Raw genomic sequence first — 10,443 nt, 5'->3', positions numbered from 1 at the left:
TGAGTCTTTGGTCTGGCAATTTTGCAACAGTTTGAGGCCCTCTGATGTGCCTCTGCATGACATGCTTAAATATCCAGAGGGCAAATGGGCAAAGTCTAGAAATTTCCTTGTTTTGCTGTGCTTACAGGAAAGCCAGGCATTTCTTGTTACACATCGTTAGAAAAATATGTCAGTGTGTTCCATGTAGGCAACCCTTCCCCCAGGACACAGAGGTTCTCTCCTGCACCAGACTCCCTGGAAAGCGCTCTTCACTGTGGGGCCGGGTGTGCGGGGTATCGCTGGCAGAGGACCCCAGGACAGGGTCAACCACTGGACTGAATAACATTTAAGGGGACACCAATGCCAAGAACAGCTCTTGCCAATCCAGATGAGTGAAACTGCCTGCCTGCCTGGGGGAAGGGGTCCCCGGCTGGGGGAGCCAACAGCCAGGGCCTCAATCCCACTCTCTGAGTGTGAGGTCCAGAATGGGCACCCAGTCAACGAGTGGGAAACCCCATCTCCCACACCCCCAAGCCGGTCCAGCTCTTCCTGGCTCATCCTAAACCCGTTCTTCTCTAGCTCTGAGTAGCTACTCATAACTGAAAGATCTTAAACCAGAGGGCCCAGCTGACGGTGAGGAGACACATCTCAGGGATCAGCCAGCCTGGTCACCCTGGATACCCAGCCAGAGCCGGACAAGACCAAGTTCAGTGGCGCAGCCCACCACAAAGAGGCTGTCCTCCATTACCTGGCACGGCTTTGGCAAACTGCAGCAGCCAGATCCCCTTTCCAGGAATGGTGTGAGCTGGCCTCTTCCCCTGGCATCTGTGCTGACCCAGGACCCACCCAGAGGGCTCTACCTACAGGCCCCCTTGCCGATGGCTTCTGGTTGGGCTCAGCCAGTGGGAACATCCGCAGGGGCTGGGAGGGAGGCAGGAGAGCGTGGCTGGGTCGCTCCCAGCATGGTCACTGTGGGCTGGCTGTGTCCCTTGGCTGAAGGTCGTGAATCCTGTCTGGTGGCCCAAATTGTCCCAGGTTCTGAGGACCCCTTCCACTGTGGTCTGGGATGGGGACCCTCCACTGTGGTGCCCTGGGCACTGCACCAGCCTGGGCTTGTCCTATCCCTGCCCCACCTTTCAGATGGCCCAAGTGCCATTAGCTCTCTTGACCTCATTGGTCTGGAGCGTGCCCTCTGCCCTCTGCCCAGACTGAGTGATACGTGCCTGAGACCACACCCACCTCTACCACAACCCCCTCGCCTGATGGCAAACCATGCCCAAGCTCTACAGGGCCACTTCCAAGTTGCCCCCTGGTGGCCCCTGTGACTGTGGGGTTCCCACCCCGGGGTGCCTCCCCCTGCCCCTGCTCCATCACACTCCATCACCAGGCCACCTTCCAGAGACAGGGATGGGATCCTGCCACCCTGGCTTTGGGGCCAGCGGTCAGCCCTGCCCACAGAGAAGGGGGGGCTCTGACCCCTCAATGGTCTCCCCGCCACCCTTTCCCCCTGGGGTCTCTGTGAAGTTCCCCCTCCTGGCACACACCTTGTCCCCTTTCCTCAACACCAGCCCCTCACCCTCCCACGGCTGAGTCTCAAGCGTCCAAGAGGCTCAGAGAAGCCCAGGCTCTTCCCAGAAGCCTGGCTGGGCATCGTGTGCACATGTCGGTGGGGCTGCGGCCTGGATCTGGCACAGGTGAAGGCGGCAGCCTAAGCCCCCCGAGGAGGGGGGTGAGACAAAATCAGGTGGATTCCCACCCTTATGCCCTCACCAGGGGCCCTGCCCAAGCTGCACAGGAACTGGGGCCAGTGCTCTCCAGAGAGCCCACCTGGGGGGTCCCTGCCTGTGGAGAGGGAGCCGAGGGGCTCAGATCTCAGCGGCCTCCTGCCCACCTGGAATCCAAGTATGGAGTGAAGATAGGGCTGGGCCACAGGCCCCTGCGAATCAGGGGTCTGTCCCAGGAAGGGCTGGCTGGCTCAGGGCTCTCACTGGCCGCACACAGGGAGTCAGTGTGTCCAGAACAGGCACTGACTTAAGAGTACAGGCTGAAGAATAAAGAAACAGGCAAATCCACAGGGACAGAAAGTAGATGAGTGGTGGCTCAGGGCTGGGGGGTGGCTAGAAATGGGGAGCGACCGCTAATGGTTATGGGGGTTCCTTGGACAGCATAAAAATGTACTAAAACTGACTGTGGGGTTGGTTGCACAATGCTGTGAATATACTGAAAACCACTGAACTGTATACTTTATATGGGTGCGTGAACCATGTGGGATGTGAATTACACCTCAGTAAAGCTGCTGTATAAAAAGGAATAAATAAGCCATGCTTTTCACCTAGCATATCTGTGTGTGCACAGACAGATACACACACACGCACATTTTCTTTCTTTTATTTACCCAGAGTAATGGAATAATTCCTCATGATCTTGAATACAACCTGCCCTGGTGTGCAGACAGCAACCTGTTTAAGTAGCATCTGTCTTTTCCAGGTTAATTAAACTAGAGGGTGAACAGCAGTTTCCACTGGAGTGGCCACTGCCTTCCGCCCCCATCACAGCCAGCCCTCCCATCCCCCCTCCCTGCCCCTCCTTCCCACAGGGAGAACACCCAGCAGTGGCTCCGGAGAGAGCCCAGTGGGGCCTACAGCCTGTCAGACGTAACACAGTGTCTGCACCTATGGTGCGCCAAGCCTGCTGGGAAGGGAACTGTGATCACTCCTCACTGCGATGGCTAATTGTATGTGCCAACCTGACGGGGCCACAGGGTGCCCGGACGGCTGGTGAGCATCCCTTCTGAGTGTGTCTGAAGGAGAGATTAGCTCTGAATAGCTGGGCTGTGGGAAGAGTTCACCCGCTCCAATGTGGGTGGGCGTCATCCAATCCCCTGGGGCCTGAAGAGAAGAAACTGGCAGAGGAGGGGCACTCGGCTCTCAGCCTGAGCTGGGGCGTCCACCTTCCCTCTCCCTCGGACATCAGCACTCCTGGTTTCTGACCTTGGGACTCGGACTGGACTACATACACCCCAGCACTCCTGTTCCCTCACGGCAGGTGGCCGAGGGCGGGACTTCTCAGCCTCCGTAACCTCGCAGGCCAATGCCGGGAATAACCCTCCTCTCTGCAGAACCCAACCGATACACTCCCACACGGGATTAGGGTCCTCACTCCATTCTACTGCGGACCAGGGACGCCAAGTGGAGTTGTGGGATCCCCGAGGAGGACCACTTAACTCTAGGCCCACCTCCTGCCCACCTGACACAGCTGACCAGGGAGGGCGCCTCAGCCACTGACCTCCTGCCTATTCCACTGCAGGACACAGACAGGCGTCATCCGTCTTCCTGAAGCAAGGATGTGGGCGGGCAGAAAAAGAGGAGCCTGGGCCCCCCAGCAGGCGTGTCTGAGCCTGTCCTGCTGCGGGGAGAGTGTGGGGTGATGGTGGGGTGTGCCCAGACACCTGGCTCAGAGCCACATGGCTCTGGGCTGGGACCCTGGCTGCACACAAGGTCCCTGGTATGCAGATGCTCCCACCCACCACAGACCTGTTGGGACCTCCAGTCATTCCAGCCCTGGCCCTGGGCACGTCACATCTGTGTCTGAGCCCCATCTGTAATCCCACCTCCCGGACAGGGCTGCTGTGAGGACCGAACAGAATGAGCTCCCTCAGACAGCCAAGGGCTGCTTCTTCATGTGTCAGAATGAGAAGACTCTCCTGCAGCCTCTGTTCTACTGCACACCAGCCTCCCCATTTTTAGACGAGGAAACCAAGGGGAAGCAATGTGTCCAGAGCCAAGAAGTGTGCAAGTTACACAGATGGAGTCTGACCTCTGGACCAGAAAGCTGGAAGGCTTGGTTCCCCGAGTCGGGGACACAGAGCAGGTGACAAGGGGACAAGGAACAGGTGATGAGGGGGCTCGGAGACACACCACACCACGTGTGACCTGGGCTGGGCCCAGAAGTGGCCCTGGGTATGCCCAGTGCGCCTGTGCTCCGGCTCCCAGGCAGCTGAGCAGGCTGAACTCTGGGGGTCATCTCCTGACACCGGGGCTCAGGGCCCAGGACAGCTCACAGGTCTGCTACTCCTCCGTCTCTCTCCCTCTCGTTTCAGAATTCCCCAGCATGCACTGTAAAAACGTCAGGTCCTGGACCCCAATCACAGACCTAAATCTGGAGCAGGCCACTCCAGATTCGGCATCTTCAGGAATTTTCCACGACCCTGAGGAGACCTGTTGTCACGTCTGGCCAGCGGGGGCTGAGCCCCTCTGCACCGTCACCCCTCTGCCAGCACGCCTTTGCTCACTGCTGGCAAAGCAGCCAAACTCTGACTGTCACACAGGGCTCGTCAGACTGCCCCCCTCCTGCCTGCCTTCCTGCCTTCCTGCTCCTTGGCCCCAATGGTGCCATCCACAGAGCTGCCGGCGTCCAGCCGGGAGCCCCCACCTGACACCTCTCCCAAGGGCCCCCTGCCCCCCACCCCAAGGAAGCAGAGGGATTCCTCTTGCCTGTGCAGCCCACAGGTAGTCCAGCCGCAGCTTGACGTCCACCTGCCGGGCGTGCAGGGCCAGCGTGCACGAGAACAGGAGGATGGCCACGATCGGCTCAAAGCTGCGGCCCGAGACAGTGTCACCCCTTGGGGAAGAAAAGGAAGGAAACCCACGTCAGTGTCCAGAATGCAAGGCCAGTCCCCAGAGGCCCCTCAAATGCGACACCCCCAGCGGCACCCGGGACCGACCCGGGCGGAGAACCACATCGCTGGGGAAACCCGAGGACTGGCTGGAACGTGGGTCCAAGTGAAAAAAGGGAGAAGCCCTGGCACCAGCGAGCTTCTGTTCAGCAAATTGGAATACAGGGCCCCTCGCGGGGACACAGGCGATGCCTGGCCACCGGCTCTAGCGGGAACAGCGTACCTACCCCACGGCCTTCGTGTACCCGCCGAGCTCCAGGACGAGGATGTAGGAGGTGGTAAGCACGGCAAGCAGGATCATTTTTGGCAAGGAGGAGACCCGCAGGAATACAGCCAGCGGGAGGGTGCCCACGAGGCCACACAGCAGGGCGTGGGGCGCAGACTCGCAGGGCGCGGCGGGCAGCACGTGGTCCCGGCGCCCAGACGACAGGACCACCAGGGACCCGTTGGGACTGGAGCTCCAGGTCCAAGGCAGGCAGCCCACCTGGAGGGGAGAGAGAGGACCCAGGAGCGTGGGAGGAGCCCCACTCAGGACACTCACGCGCCCTGCTCCCAGCCCCCTACAGCCTCCCGCTCCGACCCGCTCCCCCAGCGCCATCAGCCAGGCCTCGGAAACTTCTGCCTGCTCCCGGCCCTTCTAGGCTCCTGACTACCCAAGAGGGCCTGGGCCTGGGGTCATGAGACCCCTACATCCTCCCAAACCACTCAGCTCCGTCCTGTCCCTCCCCCCACCCCCTCCTTCCTCTTTCTCCGCCCAAGCTTCATCCCCTGCGCACTGTGAAGGCCGGGGCTCCATTCCCAGGAGGATCGCATGTCCTGCACTGGGTGATGTCCCCTTCCCCCACCCCGCTTCCTTGGGCACCCCCAGGCCCATCTCTGATCCCCTTGTTTCCCTCCCCAGCCCAGGGCCAGGCCCTCCAGGGTGGTCCCCGCAGGGCCCCCCATGTACCTGCACCTGGCGGCTCTCACCACGCCCAGCCCTGCGCTCAGCAGAGACACTCACCACACAGCCTTGGGCCACGGAGTAGATTAAGACCACGATGAAGATACACAGGACGGTGCGGATCTGGATGGTCAGGCACCCTGGAAAACACTGAACAACAAAATGCTATTTAAAAAACGGCCTCTTATTACAAAGTCGATCGTGTTCACAGTAAATAAACCACAGTACAGAATGTCCAGAGCCGCCTGTACGCAGCTAGAGTCTCACCGACTATTCATCCTTCACGCACATTTCTTGGCTGTTTTCATATAATTAATCTCCCAGGTGAAAAAGCTGCCAAAACTAAAAAAGACGAAAACTGAAGTCTTTAAATTAAAAAGATGCTGTGACGCCGAGTGGCACTGAAAATCACTGAACAGGTTACCTTGACATTTTCAGAATATGGCATCCTTCTATCTCAGAAATGGTAAGACTTTCCATTTATTTGTGTCTTATGTGCTTTAATTAAGTTTTATCATTTTCTTCACACAGGCTTTAAAAATTTTTGTCAAGTTATTAGAAGCCTTATTTTAAGTCTATTTAATAAACACATTTTGCAATATTCAAAAAATGATTTCATGAATAGAAGAAGTTCTCCTTAGACTCACACTTCTGAAATTAGAAACGAAAACAAAAATAGAGACCACAGGGAGATTACAGAAAACACCGACCAGCCAGGGAGCCCGGGACCATCTACATGGTTATCCCTCTATCCTCCCCGCTATGAAGTCGGGATCATTACCGACCCTGCTCTACCGGTGAGGAAATGCAGCCCAGACACCACTCATTCTACAGCCCAGGACACAGAGTGGGCGGCTCCAGCTCACACAGTGGTGGATACAGATCTGGGTCCCAGTTCTAGGCTCCAATACTGTTGTATTTTCCTTGAAACTCGGATCTCCTCGGAGGTCCTCACACAGAAGAGCTGTTCTGCGGTGGTGTTAGCCCCACTGTCTTAGTACCTGCGTCACTCCCCTCCCAGTCTTCTCTCCCACTGAGCTCTGGGCAAGGCCGTGGATGCGCCGGGGGACTCCGCCCCAGCCCCAAGAAGCACGGGCTGCTCACTCTTTTACTCAGCAAACCCTGAAGACGCTGCTTCTGGCCAGGTGGCCTTCAGGAGCCCCCAGGGCGCCACCGGGAGCAGGGCCTGGCCCCTGGTGCTGCGGGAGAGGTGGAAACAGGACAAATGTCTCTCGGGAGGTGATGACTGGAGGGCCACTGGCCAAGGCTGGGCAAGCACTGCCCATGGTGTGTCCCCCTCCGGGCCTGGAGGGTGGACGTGGATGTACAGCTGGGTTGCTGATGCCTTTGGGCCACCCAAGGAAGAGCAGCCTCGGGCTGAGCCGGCACATAGGGGCGGTTAGAAGACCCAGAGAGAAACTGGTCTCAGGTAGTTGCATGGAGTCACTGGATAAAACCAGCCCTGGGCCCACCCTCCTCCCCTCCTTCTCTCCCTCCATCTGGATTTTCTGAATATATAGGACAATAAATTCCCTTTATCATTTAAGACCATTTGAGCTGGCTCTTCCGTTACCTGCAAAATAACATTGTTTAAGGCCGTCCGTGGATCACACAATGGTGCAGAGCTGTGACTGCCAGCCTCGGGGGACTGAGACCCTCTTCACTCCGTGCTAAATGCCTGATCCTACAAACGTGTTTGACTGAATACACAAGAGTTAAAATACCTCTTTGGAAATTAACAATGACAATCACAAGGACCCACGTGGAGTTGGGGCTTGTTTGCTGGGAGCAACTAGAGGGGTAGGAACGCAGGCATGATAAGAAAGGCTGTCTGTTCATTTTAAGACTGATGGCCGCCTTTTTTTTTTTTTTTTTTTTTTCGGTACGCGGGCCTCTCACTGTTGTGGCTTCTCCCGTTGCGGAGCACAGGCTCCGGATGTGCAGGCTCAGCGGCCATGGCTCACGGGCCCAGCCGCTCCGCGGCATGTGGGATCTTCCCGGACCGGGGCACGAACCCGCGTCCCCTGCATCAGCAGGCGGACTCTCAACCACTGCGCCACCAGGGAAGCCCCAGGCTGCCTTTTTTACAGTTAATTTGGGTCAACTTATCAGTTCTTGAGCAAAAAAACAAATATACAGGCGCACACACACACACACACACATATATATCCCCACAGACCTAAAAAACAGCATGAAAAATAGTTTGTCATAATATAGAAAAAAGGCAGCTGATCTGACATAAACAATGGAAAATTCCCCCAGAACGTGACCCACAATTAGTCAAAGGTGACCCAGGGGGTTGTCTGTTGTTGCCACATCCTCAGAGCACGCTGTCACTGTGTCACGAAGGGACTCTGCAGCAATGGCCAGGCTGAGCGCCCGGGACTCCACGGCCAGAGCAGGATTCACAGCCTGAGCTGAATTTCACAAAGGACCCCAACGGTGTGACAAGGCCGCGAGGCAAGGGGATGCAGAGCAAGACCCTGCCCTGTGCTCTGCACAGAAGAGGAGCCGTGGAGCGTGCTGTGGCCAGGGCGCGACACACGGAAGAAACCGCAGCCGCACCAGATGGCCGGCGAAAGGAGGGGTGACCACCCAGCACCGTGGAAGGTCAGTCCCAATGCGGGCGACACTCTGCTGGAGCCGCGTGGCTGCAGAGTCTAAATGACCTAGGCAAAGGCGACAACTACACAACCACAGCCTTCTCCACTCGGCCCTGCCTCTGCGCTCTGGGCTTATTCTCCGCCCATGCGTGTTGAGGGCCCAGAGAAGCACAGGGCGTGGCCTAGCTCCAGAGACCACGTGCTCCCATGGGGGGCGGGGGCTTCAGAGGCTTCTGACCAGGCATCAGACCTGGCATCAGCCTTTGGCTAAGATCAAGTGTAGTAAGAACTGCGTTTTACACTGCGGCGCACAGGTACACACAACAGAAGCAAACTTCCGGGAAACCCTGACTGCAGTTGATGTGATGGCGTTTTCATTCATTCCTATTCCATTCCCTTTGTTCACACCTCACAAAAACAAAAAAAAACAAAAACACACATAAAAACAAGCAAAAAACCCCCAATTTCACAGCCCCCCAGAGAGTTGCAATTTGAAGTTTAAAAAATATGACTTACCCTATGCTAAACACATGAACTCAATCCCACACAGATGCACTGCAGAAGCCACTGGGGCTGAGGTAGAAAAGGATGGGTCACGGGGACCAGGACTGGGTGGGAAGCAGGTGGGGACAGCGGGGCACTCTCAGGGGCTAGCAGAGCCCTCGAGTTTGTCTCCGGAGGGTCACTGTCCTCTGCTGAGGCTCCGTCTCCCTCCCCAAGGAGGGAAAACCTACAGATTTTCTAACTTCCCAGTCACTGTCCATTCATCGACAACGTCCAGTGTAAGCGGAATCTCACCACCACTGCAGACCTCCTCCCTGCCTTCCCCACCCGCTGCAGACGGCTCACGGGGTCTAGGGTGGGCCGGGCCGGGGGCCGGGTGGGCGGGGCACTGTTCCTCCCCGGAGGCCAGCCCTGCCAGGGCTGTAGGGAGGGGTGGAAACCCAAGGCAGGAACCCCAGCTCCTGAGCGGTACCCTCTGCCTTCACTCAGGGGACCACGAAGGGGTGACTGGGACGGCGGATAGAAAAGTGAGGCTAAAATACGGGAAGAATGTGTGCCAGGCCCTGCTCCCAGTACATCATGAATATCAGCTCCAGTCCCCGTCCCTTTCACGGACGGAGACACTGAGGCTCTCGCGCTGGAAGCCCCTAGCAATGGAGCTACCACACCGGCTGGATTCCCTGGCTGTGGCCGCTTCTACATCACAGAGGAAGGCACTCTGCCCAGTTGACTTCCAGGCCTTCTCAGGGATGCTCAGCTGCAATGGACCCTCCCGCCTGCGTGCACAGCCGTGACCACTCACGTCTCCCCATCTCAGCACGTGCTGGCCTCTGCAAGACGACCCTGCCCCCACTGCCTGTCCCCACCCACCCCAGCCAGAGCCTGCCTGCCGTCTGGCCCCTCCTGGCGCCTGGTGCCCAGTCTTCTGCACAAACCCCGTGGTGAGCTCAGAGCCCGGTGCAGGGCCTGCGAAGGGGAGTGTGCGAGCGTGTAAGCTGGCCCCTGAACTGGCGCGCGCTGGCCGGGCGACCTGCAGCTGCCTGCTGCCAGGACCAGGCACGTTGCACACCGTTGCTTCCTGACCATCGCCCTGAACTGACCCACTGAAGCAATGGGTCAAAATCGCACACCTAGAAAAAATGCTCAGGCCCATGGGGGAGGGTGAGGAGGGGGGTATGGATGGAAAGAAAGGGGCTGGGGGAGCCAGGGCCACCTCCTCCAGGAAAACTGTCCACCAGGTACACAGATTCTGAACACTGGGGATGAATGGGACGGGCTAAGAACTTAGCATCCACTTGCCATGCTTTCACTTGAAATTAGGTGAATAAAGCAATCTTATTTGAAGTGGGAAATTCCAGTTTACCAAACCAGATGCCACTCCATCTATGAAATCAAAGACCTGGGAATGTGGTTTGAATAAATAGCACTTTTTCTTAATTCAACAAGTTACCTATGAATAATAAAAAATTTAAATAAATAAAACTAGAGCCGATCTTCTCAAGAAGTAGCTGTTTTCAACAACTGTGCAAAAATAACCCTGGGTCTGTCAGACGTGACACGTGGGGGTCTAGTGGGGACAGGAGACATTTGAAAATGAAGGTTCAGGATGTGAGAAAGGCGTGCAGGACCAGGACAGAGCCCTCTTCCAGGAGCCATGGGCGACATGGGGCCATGCACTCAGCCCTGGCTCCAAAGCCAATGAAGCATCCTCGAGAGTGTGGCCACCCCAGGATAGGACA

General features: G+C 57.2%; 1 protein-coding gene across 1 annotated transcript in view; it reads right to left on the bottom strand.

The window, feature by feature from the left end:
* ADCY1 (adenylate cyclase 1) overlaps nucleotides 1–10,443 on the bottom strand; it is a gene marked incomplete at its 5' end in the record, with an annotated part of 122,332 nt that overhangs the window by 26,709 nt on the left and 85,180 nt on the right. Inside the window, 3 exons of the mRNA XM_081243372.1 lie at nucleotides 4,473–4,599; nucleotides 4,882–5,138; nucleotides 5,658–5,747. Coding sequence (XP_081099498.1) covers nucleotides 4,473–4,599; nucleotides 4,882–5,138; nucleotides 5,658–5,747 — 474 coding nt within the window. The remainder of the gene's footprint in view (nucleotides 1–4,472; nucleotides 4,600–4,881; nucleotides 5,139–5,657; nucleotides 5,748–10,443) is intronic.

This window comes from Mesoplodon bidens (assembly GCF_964165515.1).
Source record: "Mesoplodon bidens genome assembly, chromosome: 9".
Lineage (NCBI taxonomy): Eukaryota > Metazoa > Chordata > Mammalia > Artiodactyla > Ziphiidae > Mesoplodon > Mesoplodon bidens.
This window is presented reverse-complemented; position numbering and strand designations above follow the sequence as displayed.